The 21,896-nt window shown below is 40.7% G+C and overlaps 1 protein-coding gene and 1 long non-coding RNA gene across 5 annotated transcripts in view; one reads left to right on the top strand and one right to left on the bottom strand.

Annotated features, from left to right (window-relative positions):
- MASP1 (MBL associated serine protease 1) overlaps window positions 1-6,242 on the bottom strand; it is a 49,652-nt gene extending 43,410 nt beyond the window's left edge. For 3 of the 4 annotated variants that reach the window (XR_002337461.2, XM_084986535.1, XM_084986534.1), the window contains exon 1: window positions 6,079-6,242. Coding sequence is in view for 1 of the 4 variants with exons in the window: in NM_001184947.1 (NP_001171876.1) it covers window positions 6,079-6,083 (5 nt within the window). In the remaining 3 variants the exon portion in view is untranslated. 4 annotated transcript variants of the gene reach the window in all.
- LOC110256383 (uncharacterized) lies at window positions 5,520-13,984 on the top strand. Its single transcript, XR_002337795.2, has 2 exons — window positions 5,520-5,981; window positions 10,082-13,984. It is a non-coding gene; the product is annotated as an uncharacterized LOC110256383 (long non-coding RNA).
- Window positions 13,985-21,896: the final 7,912 nt, after the last annotated feature.

Raw genomic sequence — 21,896 nt, forward strand, 5'->3', positions numbered from 1 at the left:
GGGAGGGAGTGGGAAGGATCGGGAGCTTGGGCTTATCAGACACAACTTAGAATAGATTTACAAGGAGATCCTGATGAATAGCATTGAGAACTTTGTCTGGATACTCATGTTGTAACAGAACAAAGGGTGGGGAAAAAAAATGTAATGTATACATGTAAGGATAACTTGATCCCCTTGCTGTACAGTGGGAAAGTAAAAAAAAAAAAACGCCTTTAAAAAAAAAAAAGAACCGAAAAAGAATAGATTTATATATACATATAGCTGAATCACTTTGTTGTACACCTGAAACCAACACAAGACTGTAAATCAACCACACTCCAATGTAAAATAAACATTAATAAAATTTAAAGAAAGGATCATAAACTCTTGATTTACTTTTCTAAAAAAAAATTAACAGTAACATGCTAATATTGAGATAAGACTTATACTGGGAGTTCCTGCGGTGGCTCAGCGGAAACAAATCTGACTAGCATCCATGAAGACGCAGGTTTGATCCCCGGCCTCACTCAGTGGGTTAAGGATCAGGCGTAGCCATGAGCTGTGGTGTAGGCTGCAGATGAGGCTCGAATCTGTCATTGCTGTGGCTGTGGCATAGCCTGGCAGCTGCAGCTCCAATTCCATCCGCAGCCTGGGAACCTCCATAGGCCACAGGTGCAGCCCTAAAAAGGCAAACAAAACAAAACAAAACAAAACTTATACTCAATAATGGAACCTGCGGTAACTTAAACAAACAAGAAGTTGTAACATTTTGAACTAAGTAAGAAAGAGCAAAACAAATTTTTTTCTTAGTATTCTTATAAAATAATCAAAACCTATAATTTATTTCCAGCTGTCAGAATAAGAGATAATGGACAGTTAAAAGAGTTGCCTAAGGGGCATGAGAAATTCAATAAAACTTATAGAACACACCCAAAGTGGCTGATGCAATGAGTCAGAATGTCCAAGGTTTGTCACAATTCTAATGGTAAATATACACCACACCAAGGTATCTAAGAGATTGCTCTCCCTGCAAGACTCAAGGACCTTGAACTCAAATGTTTCAAACCTGGCTCACCAACTTCTCCCCTAAACCCTCTTTCCTGTATTTTGGAAATCACTCTGCTTCTCTTTAGTCAGTTCTTTTAAATATTCTTATCTGGACTATTGCTATTGCATCCTAACTGATCTCTCTGGGCCCCAGCTCATACTATTCGGCAATCATCCACCAAATTTGATTTTCTCAAATACAGATGTGTCCATGCTGTTGCACTGTGCCTGCAGGGTAAGGCATCTGCTACCAGGATGGCTGATGAGTCCTTTTTGATCTAGCGCTGATTTGCCTGTCCAGCTTAATCTCAGTACCAGCCAAGATCTGGCATATCATTCTGGGAGCATGCCATAACCATCTGGGCTTCAGTCCCATTGCACACACCTTGCTCGTTCCTCACCTGGTTGTCTTATTTATCTTCCACCATCCAGCTCAAAGTTTCTTAGGATGCCACAGAGTATTCTTCTCTCTAGATTCCAGCTCCCTGCATGTGCTTCCAATTACAGCATGTATCACTCTGCAGTGCTTTAGACACAGCCTTGAAGATAGGTGTAATTGGGTTCAAATCCCAATTCTTCTGCTTACTGGCTGTGAAATCTTGAGTAATTAGTTTCTGAGCTCCAGTTTTCTCAAATATAAAATATGGATTATAATCTTTAGTTTACAGAGCTCACATGAACATTAGAGATTATGTATGTAAGGGATTTAATACAGAACTTGGTATATAACAGATGATAAGTGAATGAATGAATGAATGAATGAAAGCATGAAAGTGGGGCCAGGGTCCTATATAGCCTAAAAGGTAAGTTCTAAAAATTATACCTGCATTTTAAGATTAATAGGTATAATTTGACTAATCAAGAAATTGTTTCTTCCCTACCTGTCCCACCCCACCCAGTAAACGGATGCATTTATGTATATGTAGGCATACATGTGAATTTTTGAGTGCGTAAACACAATGATATAAGTACAATGAGATTACCTAGTTGTCTCATAATATTTACATAAAAGATAAATATAAGTGCAAAAAGGTCTGGAAGGGTATCAGCAGAGTATTAACACTGGTTATCTATGAAGTGATAAGTGTTTTTTTTTTTTTTTTTTTTTAATAATTTGGTCAGTTCCTTACATGTTTTTTTTTTTTTTTTTTTTTTTTTGTCTTTTGTCTTTTTGTCTGTTGTTGTTGTTGCTGTTGTTGCTATTTCTTGGGCCGCTCCCGCGGCATATGGAGGTTCCCAGGCTAGGGGTTGAATCGGAGCTGTAGCCACCGGCCTACGCCAGAGCCACAGCAACGCGGGATCCGAGCCGCGTCTGCGACCTACACCACAGCTCACGGCAACACCGGATCGTTAACCCACTGAGCAAGGGCAGGGACCGAACCCGCAACCTCATGGTTCCTAGTCGGATTCGTTAACCACTGCGCCACGACGGGAACTCCCCGTGATAAGTGTTTTTAAAATTTACTTTTGTGTCTATAAAATGTTTAAATGTACCTAGAAGGACCTTGTGTTATTTTTCTCATTTTAAAAAATAAAGGTATTTAAATTTTTCCAAGGGCCCTGCAATAGCAACGTGTGAGATGCAACTAAGGAAACAGTGTTTCCATCCAATTGCCAGGGTCAATATTTTTATAAGCCAATCTGTGGAGGGAGGGCCTCTATGGAAGAGAAAAGGGAAGGCCTAGGTCCGAGCTCTCTCCTGAATTAGTGGGACCACTGAGTCTAGAAACTCTGGCTTGAGGGCGCAGGCAGCCCCACTTTCAAGAGCGAAAATATGTTGATGATACTGGGGATGGGAATTCTGGTTCAGTTGCACTTGGGGTGGGGAGAGCACTGGGATTGGGTTGGAAGAGCTGGATTCAAGTACAGATTTTGACTTTACTTATCTGACCCAGCTTGGGGAAAGTCATGTAAAGTCTCCTTCTCAGTTTCTTCTCATTCATTAAGTGGTGATAATAATGACATCTTCTTGGGGCAGCTATCAGAGTAAAGGAGGATCGAAAATAAGTTCTCTGTTAACTGTCCAGCCCTAGGCAAACATTAGCTATGATTACTCCATCATGCTGCTTTCTAAAAAGCAAGGGTTAGAAATGAGCTTTGGATCCCAAACTGGACTTCCCTGAAATAGAAACACCCAGATTATGCAAGGTTGAAAGGTCGACTTTCTCCATGTCTACCTTTTCCAGACCTCATGGAGGAGACTCTGAACTTACTCATGCTGGTTCTGTCAAGGGCTAGCCCAGGCTGACAGCCCCCATCTATCGTTAGAGGCCTAGGGCCACGTGTAGTAGGCAACTGGTCAGCGTGGGAGGAAGGTCTGTGAAGCTCCCTGTTCTATTTTGTTTGCATCTCAAAACAGTTTCAAACATATGAAACAAAACTCTCTTTTCACATAATAAGCCTGAGCATATGCTTGCTTACTTGCTTTCGGGGCTGCAAATTAAAGAATGTTAAGTGGCGGCTTTCATTTCCCATCACACTCTCTGAAGGTTTTTGGCTTCTTATCCACCAGGCACAGGCTGTACAAATTCCGACACCTGCTATCTATTCTTCGACTAATCAAAAAGTTTAGTTACAATTGCTTGAAATGTCAAAAGCAATATATAAAGCCAGGATTTTATAAGCTCTACTGTAGGAGCAGGCTCTCAGGAATGCATAAAAATTCCGGCATATATCCATGGCTGTGGAATGAGTAGCACTTTCCATTCACTCCTCATTTCAACCAATGCTATACCAAGATGGTTTGTGGGTAGAGGAGTTGTAAAGGACTGCGTCGATCTCTTTGAAACACCCTTTTTTGACAGATGACGAAAAGGACACCCCAAGAGGTGACATGTCATGTCCAATGCCATATGGTGAATGAGCTTCAACAGAAGAAGGGAATAACAAAAGCTCACAGAAGAAGCTGGGTCCATGCCCATATCATGCCCAGGCATCTGGCCAAAGCAATTAATCCTGTGAAAAATAATTCAGAAACCCATGGCTTTATGTGAAAATTAAAAAAAAAAAAAAAAAAAAAAACTAACGCCAAAGCCCCTCCCTAACAGGTTTTAGTTTAATTAGTTTGGAATGAGGCCTGGTCACTGGCATTTTTTAAAGCACCATAGATGGTTCTAATGGGTAGCTCGGGTTGAGAGCCGCTGGCATAGGATAGGATAAATACTTTGTTAAGAGTCTGGCAGAATATGATAGAAAAATACCCGGAACTTGGAGCCCAAAGATCCAAATTTGGGTCTGGGCTTTTTTGGAATCATCATTGTGGCTTTTGGGAAATTGCTTAACTCTTTTATCCTCACTTCTCCCAAAATCCTTACCTCATTCAAAATCTGAAGACCAGATGAAACAGTGCCTGTGAAGTGCTTTGCAAACTCTGAAGTACTGTGTCTATAGGAGGCAAGGCCTTTTAGAGACTTCTAGTGGGACAATTCTGCAGTAGTAGTTTTGCTATTGAACAACTGAGTTCAACTCAGCTGAAATTTATTGAATACCTAACAGGAAACAAACGTTATACTAGGCGCTAGGCGTACAAAGATGAACAAGATATAGATCCTATTCCTTAGGGAACGCTCATGCTTGGAAAAGGAGGTGGACATTTCAACAAGGAGATATTAAGTGATGTAGCTCCCAAGGACAGAAACAGCACTAAAGAGAAAATGCTGACTCTGAGGATTCAGGGCAGGGAAGAGGAGGTGATGTTTGAGCCAGCTTGAACAAGCAGGTCCTCTAGAAATAGGGGAAATAAGAGGCAGGGCTCTTCTAGGTTAAGCCATGAGCACAAAAAGATACAGAACTGATCATCTGCCCCATAGTTTGGTATGGCTGGGGCCCTGGGTGGCAGGGTGAGGTTTGAATAGTGGACAGATCAATGGAATTGTCATTCCACACAGACTGGCATAAATCTCACCTCTTTTAGGAGAAAGGAAAAGGAAGTTAAATGGCAGGTTTAAAATTACAATGGATTTAAAAGTAAGGGAATGATTGGATTAACCTTCAAGACCAAATTATCTCTTTGAAACACAGGTAATCTGAGTTCAAAGAGTTAACACAGCGTGAAGCCCCTCTTTGGCCCCAGACCCTGAAAAGTTGCTAGGTGACTTTGCGGAAGAGAAACAAATAGAAACCCTTTCCCAATTGAGAAGAAAATTAATGGGAAAAGAGGTGTTTCAGGGACTTAACACATCTGCAGGGTGATTTTCTTCTTCCTTTTTTATACTTTTAACACTATTAACACTTGCAAATAGTAAAAGTAATTATGGAGGTGGTTGGGTTTTGACACTTGGAGAGAAAAACTTGAAAGGAGTGTCTGGTAACAAGCATGAAGTAACTCTAAATATAGGCTGAGAATAGGAAATGTTAAAGAGCTTGGAAACAATTAGAATTTAAAGTCCTACGTTCAGAATTCCAAAGACCTTTTTTCTTTTTTAAATTTGCAATATCCCTTTAAGAGCTATTTGGTCCAATTCATAGCCTGATCCATGACACCAGGGGCCTCTGATTTCACTGAGAAATACAGAAATTTATAGGGGACTGTAAAATGGGGAGAGATTTTTAGTTTTCTAAATTGAGGTTTTTAACTAGGAAACTTCTGAAGGTTTAAGAAACCACAGAGCCGAGCTGTGGGAAGCTGGTTTCTTTTCCGGTCAGAACAAATAAACACACAAACACATATCTAATTCACAAAGTGTTGGAAGAGATAGACCAATGGTCTTTGCAAAGAAGGAAAACAAAAACTCAGCCTTGTGGACAACAGGAGGAAAGTCACATTGGCCAGCAGACAGCACCCTATGCTGGCAGAGGGAGAAATCTGAGCTCCAGCGGCGTCGGGCGGCATTTGCACACAGTCTACCGTTTCAAGTTGCATGTCTCTGGAGTCCTAGCGAAGGCCCCAGCCCGTCTCCCTTCTCAGAGCCCCAAGGATTAATGAGAAGCCCCTGTACTACCCGCTGGACAGGCAGGTGAGTCTGCCCAGATTCAAGGTCAGACCCTCCAGGGCTACTTGGCACCTGGTCCCTGGGAAAGGACCCCAGTGCCTCCTCCAGCTCTGCCACTCACCTCATTTTCCTGCCTTGGGTGCTCCTGGCTGCCTGGTCCCCCCGGCCTGACTTGTCTGCAAGCTCGTCCCGGGTGTGGTGTCAGCGATGCCTTATCTTTGTTCTGAGGTCCCTGTGTGTCTCTGGAATTGGCTGGCATTCTCCATTCAGGTCACGCCTTCCCCTGCCTGCAACAGATCCCCTCTCCCCCTCTCTCTCTCTCTGCCTTTCCCTCCCTCTCTCTCTCTCTCTCTCTCTCTCTCTCTCTCTCTCTCTCCTCTGACTGGCTTACACACACTCAGAGGAACCTGACAAACAGAATCTGTCTTCTTCCTTAAAAGATCTGCTCCTCCAATTCCCTCCTTCATCCTGTGTGGTTGCTTCCAGACACTGAGGGAGAATAACTGAGCACTCAAATAGGTATTGGTATCACTGTGTGTGTGTGTGTGTGTGTGTGTGTGTGTGTGTGTGTGTGTGTGTGTGTGTGTGTAGAGGGTGGAGAGGAACACCACCAGTCTGATCTCTCCCCAGTTTCCCCTGCCAAATGCCTATAGTTTTCTGCTCTTCTTCAGTACACCAGCAAAAGGAGACCAATTAAACAGGAAGAATCAACTAAGAAGGTTTTTTTTTTTTTTTGAGAGTTAAGTTTTATTTGGGGGTGAAATTAGGACTTAAGCCCAGGAGACAGCATCTTGGGTACCCCTGAGAAACCACTCCCAAGAAAGTAATTCTAATACCTACACCAGGAAAGAAAAAAGATCCAAATCCCAAAGCTTGTCTGTCTGCAAACAACTACAGGCTTTCCTGTGAACCACTGCTGGCCCTGTGTGTGAGGAAGCAGCCAGTCCTGTAGTTGGCTAGTTGTTCTTTGCCATTAGAAGCAAAGCTTGTGCTGTTTACCAACTCAGAGTGTGCAGAGGCCTGATACAGTCTGCACCCAGAAAGCCCCACATTCTGTGGTTGTTGAAAGACCTAGATCTGTATACATGTCTAGACCCAGGGTTTGTGGCGAAAGCAGCATCAGATCTAAGCCAAGCCGAATAAGAAGAAAATTCCTTTCTCCACAACAATGACCACCAGTCCTGAATAGGGAGAGAGATGTCTGGGTGTGAAAAATAGATTTTACTGAGAACCTTTTCTGTGCTAGGCACAGGGCTAGGTACACGTGTCATCTCAATTACTGTCACAGACTTTGAGAGGGCCATGCTGTTATTCTCATCTTACAAATGAGAAAACTGAGGCTCAGAGAGGTTATAAAACTTGCCTAGATAATCCAGCCTTTATTACTCCTTACTAGTACCACAGTTAATGGTTAACATTTACTGAGCATCTGTGTCTGTTCTAGGAATGTATTAGCTCCTTTCAATCACCTTTTTTTTTTTTTTCCTGCTTTTTAGGGCTTCATCCACTGCATATGGAAGTTCCCAGGCTAGGGGTCAAATCAGAGCTACAGCTGCCGGCCTACACCCCAGCAACAGCAATGCCAGATCCGAGCCATACGTATCTGCAACCTACACCACAGCTCATGGCAACACCAGATCCTTAACCCACTGAGCGAGGCCAGGGATCAAACCCACATCCTCATGGTTCCTAGTTGGGTTCATTAACCACTGAGCCATGAAGGGAACTCCCCTTTTCAATCATCTTTATATTTTGTATAGGTGGGTAGTAGTATTATTCCCATTTTCCAGTTACGGAAACATCCCAAAGCATTTAAGTAATTTATCTGAGGTCGTACAGTTGGACAGTGATTGGGAAGAATTTGAGCCCTTAGCTGCTATATTGAACTGATTCTCACTAACATGTTATAGTGCACATGACATTTCAAATACACACCCTATTCACAGAGCAACTCAATTTGAGGCATTTTTAAAAGAGTATTAAACTACAGTTAGAACTGAGCTATAATCTTTCCTTTCTATACAAGCTAGCTGTGCACTTTGGGCCCAAGAGTTAACATGGCTGATTCTGGTTCCTCATCTGGAAAATGAAGGTTGCTAGGAGACTTAAAGAAGACTATCTTTGTGCTGTTTTAGCTGTTCAGGGTACCCAAGCGAGGGCTCCCACCCATTCTAACCAAGGTGGTAAACGCATGCACTCCCCACCCTCTGATGACGTTGTTTTGGCACATTTTGGGTAACAGTGCCTTGAAATTCTCCTTGCTCCATTTTCTCTATTTTAACACTCTTAAAGGTCAACTTTGCTAAGTTGGGCATTATTAAGAGGCTGTGGTTGATACTGTGAGTACAAGTACATGAGGTGAGAGACCATGTTTGAACCCAGGTACTGTTTTAGCAAAGTACTGCTTTCTGTCTTAAGCAGAAAGGAAAAAATCTTCTTCAAAGTCACATTAAGAAGACTCACAGGCTCCTCAGACATCAAATAACTCTCACACAACAACATTTTAATGACTTAAGTGTAAATGAATCAGAAACACATGGACTACATTTCCCTTGGAATACACAAGGGTTTGAAAACCAAAGGGGAAGGAACTTGGCAAGATGCACATTGCGCCATGCAGAGGGCCCTGCCCACTAAAGACATTCCCTCTGTTAATGCTGCAGCTGAGCTGGCCCTCTCCTAATTTAGGGCACATTCAGTGAAATTCAGTTGTTTGTTCTGGGCACAGAGGGAAGAGCTCGGGAGGGAAAGCCATCAGCTTCCCTTTGTCAAGTGTCATAGAGCAACTGAGCCTCCCAGAATAATTTCCTGGCCATGTTTTTTTTAAGGCTGCCAGTGCTCAATGGGAGGCATTTGAAATATGTTCTGAGCCAAAGTTCTGCCAATATACAGCAGATCCGATATGTGCTTCCCTGGGAGTCAGCCAAGGCTCAGATGGAATCTGCATGAAAACGGTTAACTATGTGGCTCAGGACAGATCTAGCTGGGATTTAGGGCAGTTTCCCATCATGTCAGGCCACACTGGTGATACTGTTCTGACCTTTTGACAAAAATGTCCTGGGGTGTCATGAATAGATCATGGGGAGTGGGAGGAATGGAAAAGACAGTGGTCTAGGAATAAACTCAACATGGGTAGGCTAACCTTGGGCGAGTCACCTACTTTCTCTGCTGGAGGAGGGGAAGGAGGGACATCAGTTTGCTCTACTTTAAAATCATGAAATCAAGGGATTGGACCCCACTGAGATCATGGAGAGCGTGGGGACTAAGGAATGCTATTGCAGTGGAGGTGGTGAGGTGAATTGCTAATGACCATAAAGAGAGGCAGGGAGGCCAAGGAGGCATCTAATCTTGATACTTGCTTTATCTGTGGTCATAAGAGTACAGTACTCAGGATTCGAATTTTAAGATAATTTCAAAGAAGATTCCACTAGTTATTTTTAAATGATGAAAAGGTTAATATATGCATATAAGGAACAAACAGTATGTCAGTTGGAATCACAGAACTATAAAATGACAGATGTGGGCCCAACACCTCACTGATATTCAGAGAAAGGGATCAGAAAGCAACTACTAAGAGAATAAATACTATGGCATTCCTATGACTAGGACCAGGCTTGGTTTACACGTTCTACTGAAATATTTATTATATGCAACTCCTGAGCTGAGACTTTCTGGAATTCCATGAATGCATTGGAAAATGTAAAATATTTGAGTAGTGAGTTTTTGTTGGTGAAGCCTGAAATCCAGGCTTCCTATAGAATATCTAGGAACTGATAAATATCCCCAAAGATCACACCTTAGAATTAAATTTTGGGTTATTCAACACATTGACTGACAGCATGCTGGAAACACTTTGGAATCTATCAATCATTAGAATAATGTTTGAAAGTAAAAAAAATCAGTGCCTGAGCTTCATCTCAGAAGATTCAAATTCAAAGGGGTAGGGCTCCTGAATCTATAATTTTAAAAGTTCCCATGGCACAATTTTGCCATTTTGGGTACATAAGATGGTGCATCTGAGATTTGGTAAAATATTCTTAGTATCTGCTATCTACTTTCATATAAATTATTATATGTAATATTTATGTGTATTTTCATATACATTCTCACACGTGTGTTTGCAGATGAGGACACTGAGGTTCAGAGAGACTGTGTGCTCCCACAAGAGGATAATTGACAGCTAGAGCCCAGGACTCCAGACCCTAATTGCACGGCTCTTTCCTCTCATCTGCAGACCTCTGATACTGCCTATGGACTTCGAGCATCTCTGAGCCATGCTGTCATGTGACTATATGATTTCAGGGAAGAGAAAAATAATTTTTATGCAAAAAATAAGTTATTAAGCTCTATTATGGGCTGATTTGTGTACCTCCAAAATTCATACGAAGCCATAACCCCCAGTAGCTCAGAATGTGGCCATTCGGAGACAAGACGTTTAAAGAGGCGGTAAGTTAAAAGGAGGTTATTAGGGTGGGACCTAATCCAATATGACTGGTGTCCTTATAAGAGGAGGAGATTAAGACACTGACAATATAGAGGGGTTGGACCATGTGAGGACATAGCAAGAAAGTGGCCATCTGTGAGTCAAGGAGAGAGGCCTCAAAAGAACAACCTCAATCATGAACTTCTTTACAACACCTACCAGCACCTTGATCTTGAACTTCTAATCTCCTAAACTGTGTGAAAATACATTTCCGCTCTTTAAGCTACCTAGTCTGTAGTACTTTGTTATGGCAGACCTAGTAAACTACTGCAGGCTCTCTTAAAGAAGTTCTCCCAAACGTGAGTGCATACCATCAGTGCTGTCAAGCTGATTTTAAGCACCAAACACACAGAATTAATAAATACTGGGTCAGGGGGTTGCCATTGTGGCTCAGTGGAAAAGAATCTGACTAGTATCCACGAGGACACAGGTTTGATCCCTGGCCTCGCTCAGTGGGTTAAGGATACAGCGTTGCCATAAGCTATGGTGCAGGCTGCAGATGCAGCTCAGATCTGGCGTTGCTGTGGCTGTGGTGTAGGCCCCTATCCTGGGAACCTCCATATGCCCCGGGTGGGGCCCTAAAAAGACAAAAACAAACAAATAAATAAATGTGTCAGCTAAGGTTCTGTTTGGTAGGTAATAAGAGAAACCTTGACTAGTGTTAAAAGATTTTATTTTCTTCACACAACAAGAAATGAGGCAGTAGATGGGTCTGGGGACATTTTCTTTTTTTCTGTTCTGCCATTCTTAGGAGGGGTGAAATGTAAGGAAAAAGTTTGGGGATTCTTAAGTACTTCAGACATAGATCATCTGTTATGGGCTAAATTATTCTCTCCTACCCCAAATTTATATGTTGAAATCTTAACTCTAGTATCTCAACATATGACTGTATTTGAAGAGCTTTAAAGAGATGATTAATTTAAAATGGGACTGTTAGAGTAGCCCTAATCCAGTAATGAAAAGCAAAGATTAGGACACAGACAATACAGCAGGGAGACCATGTAGGAACCCGGTAAGAAAGTGGCCATCTACAAGCCCAGGATACAGGGGGTTTCAAAGGAAACCCAACCTCCAACACCTTGATCTTAGACTTCTAGCCTCCAGAACTGTGACAAAATAAATTTCTACCACTTAAGTGACCTAGCCTGTGGTATTTTGTTATTGCAGCCCTAGAAAGCTAATATACCATCCACATCTCCCTTTCCTTTGCTCACCTAAGTCCATTTGATATCAATTATAATTGCTATTGACTCCAATTAGTTCCTCAGATGCTAAGACCACATGGACCAAGAATATACAACCACAGGATAAGATTAATTAGGCCATAAGAAGTAAATGGATGGTGGGGGTCAGACCATGTGAGAGGCAGAATTCAGATCATGGAGGAAAGTTTATCACTTTCCTAACTCCCTACTGCTGTTTGATGACTGCTACTTTTTCTCTTTCCTTCCAAATGCCCCTGTTTTTCTATCATTCTGGAATACTATACTGATCTTAGTATACTACTATCCCTTTCCAATCTCTTGGTCCCATCTCCTATTCCTTTCATTAGGAACTTAGGCATGTGGCACCACTGCTTACCTCTCCTTCTCAATTCCTCCTGATATCATGAGTGACCTAGGCTCTTGTTCCTTGATCTCCTCCACTCAATGATGACCCATGTACTGTAAGAATAGCCATGTCCACCTCTGAAATCTCAACATGTAACACCCCATTCTCTGACAACCATCTCCTATCTTTCTAAGTCTTTCACTCCATCAATAACCCTAGACTTCAACTGCATCAAGACATCCAGTCCTTAGACACCACTCCATTTCCAGTCTATCAAATCCTCTTGGCTTTACATCTTTTCTGAATCCCACAACCAGTCATCAGCATTCTTTTGTGGATTCTTCTTTCTGTACCAGTTTCTTGACTCTCTCCTTACTTAAGAGGAATGATTCTTCATCTTTCTGGTGGATCACTGAGAATCTAAGGAAAGCTAGCTTCCTTCTGTCTGGAATATCCCCAGGAAAGCTACATAATTCACTCCCTCACTCCTTCAATTCTTTCTAAAAATACTGCCTTCTCAGTGAGGTCCTTTCTGGCTTTTCCACTCTTCTATTCCAACCACTAGTTGCTCTCCCCACTTCTCATTTCATTTGTCTTCATGGCACTAACCCCTAGCTAAGATGGCATTTATTTAAATTATTTACAGGTTTGTTGTTACCCATTAGAGTAACACGATCTCCAAGTGGACAAGGGTTTTTGCATTTTTTTGTTTACTGCTCTATTCCCAGTACTAAGAATAATGCCTTTGACTTAGACAAAGTAGGACCTCAATAAACATTTGTGGAATGAAATTTCTTCCAAAAAGAAAAAAGCCATTTAAATAGGCATATATTCTTACAGTTTGGTATATGATTTGGGGGGCTTGATGGTTCTCCTGAAGCCATGAGGCTCAGAAGATCAATTTTAACTATTCCTCCTGAATATTTCTCATACACCCCACTGCTATGGTTTCAAATACTATTACATACTGATTACTAGCAAATCTATTTCTTTAGTTTAAATGACTTCCCATAGCTCCTCACCCACAAATCAAATGCCTATTTTTACCTCTATCTAAAGATTCCACTGGGCAGAAGTCATTATTTGACTTCATTCTCTCATACCAACTATATCCATGAACCATCATCAACTCAGAAATCCAAGCCAGATATTTGAGTGTTATCCCTGATTTATTTCTTCCACTTCTCCTCATATGCCATCAATCAGTAACTCCCATTGTTTACATATAAGTATCTTTCAAATCCATCATTATGCATAACCTCCATTCTCCACCGCCCCTACATTAGTGGAGGGTTCACTAGTTCTCACAGGATCATTTCAACAACTTCTCATTGGTTTCTCTGCCCTTAATACCACTCTTATAAAAATACAAGTCTCATTAATTCTTTCCCTTTGTCAAACCTTTCAGATCCTTCCTTTGCTTAGAGAATAAAATAAAAATATCCTATAATAGCATTTGAATCCTGCTGTCTAATGTTGACATGAGTTGCCATGAGATTGAAGTAGCCTGCAGAGCCGAGCCAACATGTGGAGGACAGCTGCCTTAGAGAATGGCTTGGATCCACAGAAGACTCTGCACGAGTGTGAAAGAAACTATTGTGTGAAGCCACTGAGCTTTGGGTATTGCTTGTTACTGCAGATATTTTAGCCTATTTGACCGACACAGTACTCTTATATGGGAATGCTCTTTCATCTCCATATTCTCCTCCACAACCAGCACACTTGCACATACACACTTTAATGTCTAGAACCAAACTAGTTGCATATTCCAGATTCTATCATGCTTCTTATATCTGTATGCACTTAGAAACTTGTTTCTCTTGGTCTTAAATGCTACTTTCTTCCTCATTTGCTATAGAACTTTCTCTTTTTTACCCAATAATCATGCTTAAATGTCATCTTCTCTGGAAACCCTTCCACATCAAACATGGAAGTAAACACTACCTTTGATCCTTACACTTAAATTATACTTTAAATTGCATGTGTCAAATCCTAGAGCAAATATTTGTCTACTTGTTCTTTCATTACAATAATTTGAGGGCCTGAACAATATCCTTTGTACTTTTGGCTCAAACAATACTTACTGAATATGCAAATGTTTACATAATTTTTTAAAAAAAGCATCAGGACAGGTACACATACAACTGAATCTGTAACTTAAAACTGTGATGAGTACTATGTAGGAAAAGAACAAAGTTCTATGTGAAAGGCTAATAGAAGGGCTTAATCTGTACAAAGTAGTCAGCAAAGTCATGGTGAAGTGGTATCTAAACTGAACAGAATGAGTAAAGCTAACCAGTGAAGAGCTGGTGATTTCACAGTGAGGGACTACACTACCTGGACTTCCATACGTGTGGAAATTCCTCATTTGTATACCCTGTTTATGAAAGTAATAAAGATAAAGAAATGAGATCAATAAATGAACAGCTGCACTCAGAATCAAGAAAAAGACTTATCTGTGGATGAGGAAGTGGGAAGGTCCGTAAAAGGAGGGCAATAGATGAGAAGCTACATTCAGTGAGGTTCCCACAGTGGGAATCCAACCTGACCATGTGGCAAGTCTTCCCAGTGCTGCTGGGAAGCTGGGGGCCAACAAGGCTATAGCGTGACGTCATGAGGGAAGGAGTGAGAATCATCACTACAGAAAAGTTGCCAAACAAGAATGAATAAATGTTTTTTCAAAGTCTGAATATGAAAAAGGGATAATAAGCTCAATAAGAAAAGAATTTCAAGGAAGGAAATAGAGAATTTTAAAAATAAGCTGTCTCCAGAAAGCGAAAGGAGGGGATATTACCTATAAAACAGGACGAGGAGAATGATTTGAAACAAGAACATATTGAAATGCAAAAAGAAGCCATTAGATAATTAATGAAATTAAAATGAAAATTTTATATTTGTTAATAATTTAATAAATATAATTATTGAAATTAAAATGCAATTGTAAGTAAAAATAGCTGAATGGTTGCAAATGAAAAACTAATTAATGATTTGGAAAATCAAGCTGATGGAGTTCCCGTAGTGGCACAGTGGTTAACGAATCCGACTAGGAACCATGAGGTTGCGGGTTCGGTCCCTGCCCTTGCTCAGTGGGTTAACGATCTGGCGTTGCCGTGAGCTGTAGTGTAGGTTGCAGACGTGGCTCGGATCCCTCGTTGCTGTGGCTCTGGCTTAGGCCGGGGGCTACAGCTCCGATTCGACCCCTAGCCTGTGAACCTCCATATGCCGCAGGAGCGGCCCAAGAAATAGCTAAAAAAGACAAAAAAAAAAAAAAAATCAAGCTGAGAAATTTCCCCAAATAGAGAGATCAGAAGTATGAAAAACCGAAGGGAGATATAGATTCAGGAGTTCCTGTCATGACTCAGTGGTTAGCGAACGCAACTAGCATCCATTAGGACGTGGGTTCAATCCCCGGCCTTGCTCAGTGGGTTAAGGATCTGGTGTTGTTGTGAGCTGGGGTGTAGGTCAAAGACATGGCTCAGATCCCAAGTTGCTATGGCTTTGGCATAGGGCAGCAGCTACAGCTCTGACTGGTCTCCTAGCCTGGGGAACCTCCATATGCCGCGAGTGTGGACCTAAAAGAGAAAAGAATAAAAAAGGAAATAAAGATTCCAAAGGTCCTACATATATATGATAAAATTTTCATTAAAAATCAAATAAAGAAGAGGAAAGGGAAACAATTTTTAATGAAATATTGGTCTCAGTTTTTTCAGAATTGAATAAAGATAAGAATTCTCAGATTGGAGTTCCTGTTGCGGCTCAGCGGAAACGAATCTGACTAGTACTCATGAGGACACAGGTTCAAATCCTGGCCTCACTCAGTGGGTTAAGGCTCCACATTTCTGTGAGTTGTGGTATAGGCTGCAGATGTCGCTTGGATCTGGCGTTGCTGTGGCTTTGGCGTAGGCCAGTGGCTACAGCCCCGATTTGACCCCATAGCCTGGGAACCTCCATATGCTGAGGGTGGGGCCCTAAAAGACAAAAAAAAAAAAAAAAAAAAAAAAGAATTCTCAGATTGAAATGATCTACCAAGGCCCAGTAAGAGCCACACATAAAATTAAACCTAGATTCCTCGTAGCAAAATTTCAGCATTTTAAAGGTAAAATTACAATCTTAAAAATTCCAAAGAGAAAGAATGAAATTAGATTAGCATTCAGATAGTCTCACCAGCCACCCGGAAACAAAGGAAATAGATGATTTCCAAATGTGCAAAAGGAAACTACCTTTAACCTATCATTCTATGCTAGCTAAGGATTATGTAAGTGAAACTGAAATAAAGACATTTTCAGACCTTAAAAAGCCTACCATTCCCAGGCCCTTTCAGAAAGAATTCTTGGGGGATGTTGGAGCTGGTTAGTGTTGGTGAAACTGTGGAGAAATAAGCATACTCATACCACGCACATGGGAATACAATGTGGTCCTGCCACTTGGAACACAATCTGAGGGTATTCACAAAATACTGTGTATATCCTACAAACCAACAATCTTAGCTCAAGGTACCTGTCTTAGAGAAATATCCATGTTCAAACATGTTCATTGCTGCGTTATTTGTCAAGGTGAAAACTAAGCCTCAGTAAAGTAATGACTAAATATACTATAGTCATACTACAAACATGGGGCATCAGTTAGAAGGGCTGAGAAAGATACATTAATGAACTTGACTAGGATCCATGAGGATGTGGGTTCGATCCCTGGCTTTGCTCAGTGGGTTAAGGATCTGGCATTGCTGTAAGCTGTGGTATAGGTTGAAGACGTGGCTCGGATCCTGAGTTGCTGTGGCTGTGGTGTAGGCCTGCAGCTGCAGCTCCGATGGGACTCCTAGCCTGGGAACCTCCATAGGCCATGGGAGCAGTCCTAAAAAAAAACAAAAAAAAGAAGGGCTGAGAAAGATCTGGATTTATCTCCAAGACTTAGCTGTTAAGTGAAAAAGACAGGTTGAAGAATGATACCTACATGAGAATACCATTGATTTAATGAAAAAGCAATAAGTTCAACAAGCAATACATATTTCATACATATTATAGATATTTTGCATATATCTTCCATATATCACTGAAAACAGTATGGAAGGAAATATATCAAACACAACTAGTTATTTGTGTGAAGAATGTGGTGAGAGGCTTTATTCACATTTAAAACAAGCAAAACTTTTAGTGCCTAGTCAGGACTGTTTAGGCAGGGGATTTGAATGAGAAAAGATGACTCTGAGGAAATGGATTTGGAGGAGAGGAAGCTTGGGACCAACTATAAGGTTGCTGCAGTAATTCGGACCAGTAGGTAAAATGGGTACAGGGCCTGGGACCCATAAATATGTTTTAGTTTTAATTTATTTTAAAATCAGAATTAAAAAACAAAATAGTAGTGAAGATATAATAAAGAATCCAACCTTGATTCCATTTACCTTTGTAGCAATGCCTCATTAAAATATAATGTATTATTAATTACTTTATTTATTAACTAATTTATTTATTTAATGAACTAAAGCCCAGATCAGGAGAGAGAATGCTTGGACAGAGGGAGTGGTGGCAGTAAGCATGGAACCAAGAGGACAAAGACAAAATGTACTTTGTAAGAGGAAAAGCCTGAATCTGGCCATAAATTGAGAGTGAGGAATTGAGGGAGAGAGAGAGACAGCAAAGATAACTCCCAGAATTTTGACTCAAGGTGGTGTTGCTGCCATTTACTGAGGTGGGGAAGAAAGGTGGAAGGTGAGCAGGCTCAGGGTGGAAGAAGACTTGCATGCCCGACCAGCTCCTTACACCCTAATGTACAAAATCTACCATGAGGCCAGGGATTCTCAACTCTGCATGGACCACAGAATCATGTGGGGAGCTTGAAAAATCCAAATTTCTGCCATAGCTCCCAGACCCGATCTCAGATCTGGAATATTGAAAGGCTTAAGGACTACTGAATTTTTTGGGCCACAGGGAGACAGAAAAGATTTTTAAACAGAGAATGATATGATCAAATATAATTTTTTTTTTTCTTTTGTCTTTTGTCTTTTTAGGACCGCACCCAAGGCATATGGAGGTTCCCAGGCTAGGGGTCCAATCAGAGCTGTAACTGCCGGCTTATGCCACAGCCACAGCAACGCAGGATCCGAGCCATGTCTGTGACCTACACTACAGCTCACAGCAACACTGGATTCTTAACCCATTGAGCAAGGCCAGGGATCGAACCTAAGTCCTCATGGATGCTAGTCGGGTTAGTTAACTGCTGAGCCACAGTGGAAACTCCCAAATAGAATTTTTTAAAAGTCATATTTGATAGCAGTAAGGGAGCTGTAAACAAGAGAGACTGGAGGATAACCTGGAATTATGATACCTAATGTATTCAGGTTTCCTGATTCTCAAGCCACTCTCAGCCTAGGAAAAATTTAATGGAATTAAAGCAGTTCAGAAAAGAGCTGAAAAGACCTCCTGGCCAGACCCAGCCCAGAGCACAGACTGGCTGAAGCCCAGAGGCATTTGAAGCACATGGGCCTTGGGGCCATCAACATTCTCTGGCCAAACCACAGGGCTAATTTAAACACTCCAGTTGCTGCAACACAGTAAACCTGAACCATAAAGACATTTTAAAAGCAGGATATTAAAACCAAAAACATTTCACACACACACAAAAACATCTCAGGAAAGCTGGCTATCCTTTAGGCAATTGTTTTAAAAGAGTGGGCCTCAAAATATTTTCAGCTCCCAGGTGAAGGGCTGAAGATGAGGGGGTACACAGCTCTAAGAACCGCCTGTCTTTACCCATATCTGATGGTGAATAACAGGGACTCTTCTGAAGACATGCCCGCAAACCCTAATAGCTGAGCCCCTAGAACATGATGCTCAATGCTATATTCATCAGGACAGTGGGGTATTTGGGTAAACCATGACAACTCTGTGGGCCTGAGTTGTTTGGTTTTGTTTACTCCCCATAAGATGAGAGTAACGATAGCACTTCTCGTACTTACTGTTTGAAGGACATAGTTGATCTTAAATTTTTTTTAAATGAGTAACGCCTTTGAGAATCTAGTTGTTGACCTTCTCTGGAGAAAACTGTAAAATTTTCATGTATCTGGGTATCTATAAGACTAACGATTAATCCTTGGTTATGTATGTATGTATTTTAGTTGATTTACAATGTTCTGTCAATTTCTGCTGCACAGCAAAGTGACCCAGCTATACATCCATATACATTCTTTTTTTCACATTATCCTCCATCATGTTCTACCACAAGTGATAAGATAGAGTTCTCTGAATCCTTGGTAATGTTTATAAAACACTTGCAAAGCTCCTGGCCCTTTGTGCAGACTTGACCAATAGTAATTATTATTAATATGATAGGGTCATGAAAGGTATATACAGAAAGTGGCCTTCAGGACAAGACTTAAAAAGTTTGTTCAGAAATATGCTTTCATTTTTCTTGGGTTCATCTCTAGGTGTGGAATGGATGGATCATATGATAGATGTGTGTCTAAAATTTTAAGACACTACCAAACATTTTACATTCCCACCAACAGTGAATGAACATTCCAGCTGTGCCACATCTGTGCCAGTACTTAGTAAGGTCAATCTTTAAAAATTTCAGCTCTTCTCATATATATGTAGAAGTATCTCAATGGATTTTAATTTTCATTCTCCTAATGATTAATAATTTTGAGCATTTTAAGTGTTTGTTATCCATGTATCATTTTTGGTAAAATGTTCAAATCTTTTGCCTATTTAAAAATTTTGTTTTTTCTAATTATTGAGTTATTTATATGTGCATCCAATATACCTACAAGTCCATTATCAGATAAATGATTTGCAAATATTTTCTCCTAGTCCATGATTTGTCTTTTCATTATCTTGATGTCTTTTGAAAAGTTTTTAATTTTATAAAATATAATTTATCAATTTTTTCTTGTACAGATCATGATTTTGGTGTTGTGTCAAAAAATATTACCTTAACCCAAGCATCCATCATAATAAAGTACCATAAACTGGGGTGGTCTAAACACAGATGTTTATTTTTCACGGTTTTGGAGACTGGGAAGTCCAAAAGCAAGATGCCAGCAGATTTCAAGATGAAAGCCCTTTAGAAAAGTGTAGATTGTAGATTGCTTTCTTGTGTTCTCACACTGGAGAAGGAGAGAGTATCGATTTTAACAAGGACACTAATCTCATCGTAGGGCCCCTTCCTCATTATCTCATCTAAGCTTAGTTATTTCCCAAAAGCTCTGCCTCCAAATATTATCATATTGGGGGATAGGGCTTCAACATATGAATTTTGGAGGATGTGAACATTTAATCTATAACACCAAGGTCACAGTACTTTTTCCTGTTTTTCCTTCTAGAGTTTTTAGTTTTAGACTTACATTTAGTCTATGATCCATATGGAAGCTGAGTTTTATATATAGTATAAAATTGACTGAAGTATAATAATTCAGAGAAGTGGAGAATATGAACATAAATGTCTTAATCTTTTTCTTTTTTCTTTTTTTGTTTTTCAAGACTGCTCCTGTGGCACATGGAAGTTCCAGGGCTAGGGGTTGACTTGGAGCTATAGGCGCTGGCCTACACCACAGCCACAGCAACACCAGATCTGAGCCATGTCTGGGGCTCTTCATTTCTTTATGTAGATCTATATTTCTATTTGGTATTATTTTCCTTCTGTCTTAAGGATTTACTTTAAAATTTCTTTCAATGTGGGTTTACTGGTGATCAATTTGAGAAAACTTTATATGTGTGCAAAAGTCATTACTTTGCCCTTGTTTTAAAAAGATATTTTCAGAGTTCCCATGGTGGCTCAGAGGTAACGTACCCGATGAGTATTTGTGAGGATGCGGGTTTGATCCCTGGCCTCGCTCCAGGAGTTAAGGATCTGGCACTGCTGTGAGCTGTGGTGTAGGTCGCCCATGCAGTTCAGATCTTACGTTGCTGTGGCTGTGGTGTAGGCCCTAGCCTGGGAATCTTCAAACGCCACAGGTGTGGCCCTAAAAAAAAAAAAAAAAAAAGATATTTTCAAGGAAGCGGAAGAGTCTATATAATTTTAGGCAAAGAAAGGCATAATTAAAATGACAGTTCCCATATATCAAGCACTTACTATATACACCAACAACCTTCTGAGTTAAGCATTATTACTGTTATTGCATTACACAGATTTGGAGACTAAGGCCCAGAAAATTATTCAACACAGCAAGTGGAAAAGTGACATTCACATGACTCTGGGGTCTCTAATCTTAATTACGACATTCCACTGTCCATCAGGAAGATAGAGGGCCTGTGAGTATACACTCCAGGAAATGCCTCATGCTAATATTGCTGAGAAAAAAATTAAGTCACTTGAGAGTCACCCCAGACTCTTTCCAGAACAACAGTCTTAACAGGAAACTCTTAGAGCCCTGTGAAACCACACAACTCCCCAGAGACATGCTTAAAGGGAATACAACCAACAAAACTCCACAACACAGCTGGTTGGTCAAAGCCACCCAAAGTCATACCCAGAGCGTGAGAAATGGCTTTATAAAATGGGCAGCTGGGGGTTGGGATGGGTCTTGGTTCTAAAGGGGCATTTCTTAGAGACGGGGTATACGCTCATGAGAACAGAGCACTGCTGATGCTATTGAGTTGTGTGGCATTCCCTTTTTCTAAACCTTCTGTGGTGGGAGCATGGACAAAACCTAGAACATTAAGTGTCTACCCACACTACCTGGATGGATGGACTCAGCTCTAAGAGCCTGAGCATCCTCATCTATGGTGAAACAACATGAGTGGTATGCCTATCATTTGGTATTATAAAAATAAAAAGGAGTCTTCTTTTTGTTGTCATTTTTCTGAATGTTTTAAGATTCTGCACAGGGATTCAACAAAAACATAGTATATCAGACACATGAAATATACCAAAAAAGCTGCACCAAGTTAGAATTTGGAACAGAAAGTATT

The sequence above is a fragment of the Sus scrofa genome, chromosome 13, assembly GCF_054392235.1.
Source record: "Sus scrofa isolate SSC_HxYL_T2T_F1_AM1 chromosome 13, Sscrofa_HxYL_maternal_Yorkshire_Landrace_v2.0, whole genome shotgun sequence".
Taxonomy (NCBI): domain Eukaryota; kingdom Metazoa; phylum Chordata; class Mammalia; order Artiodactyla; family Suidae; genus Sus; species Sus scrofa.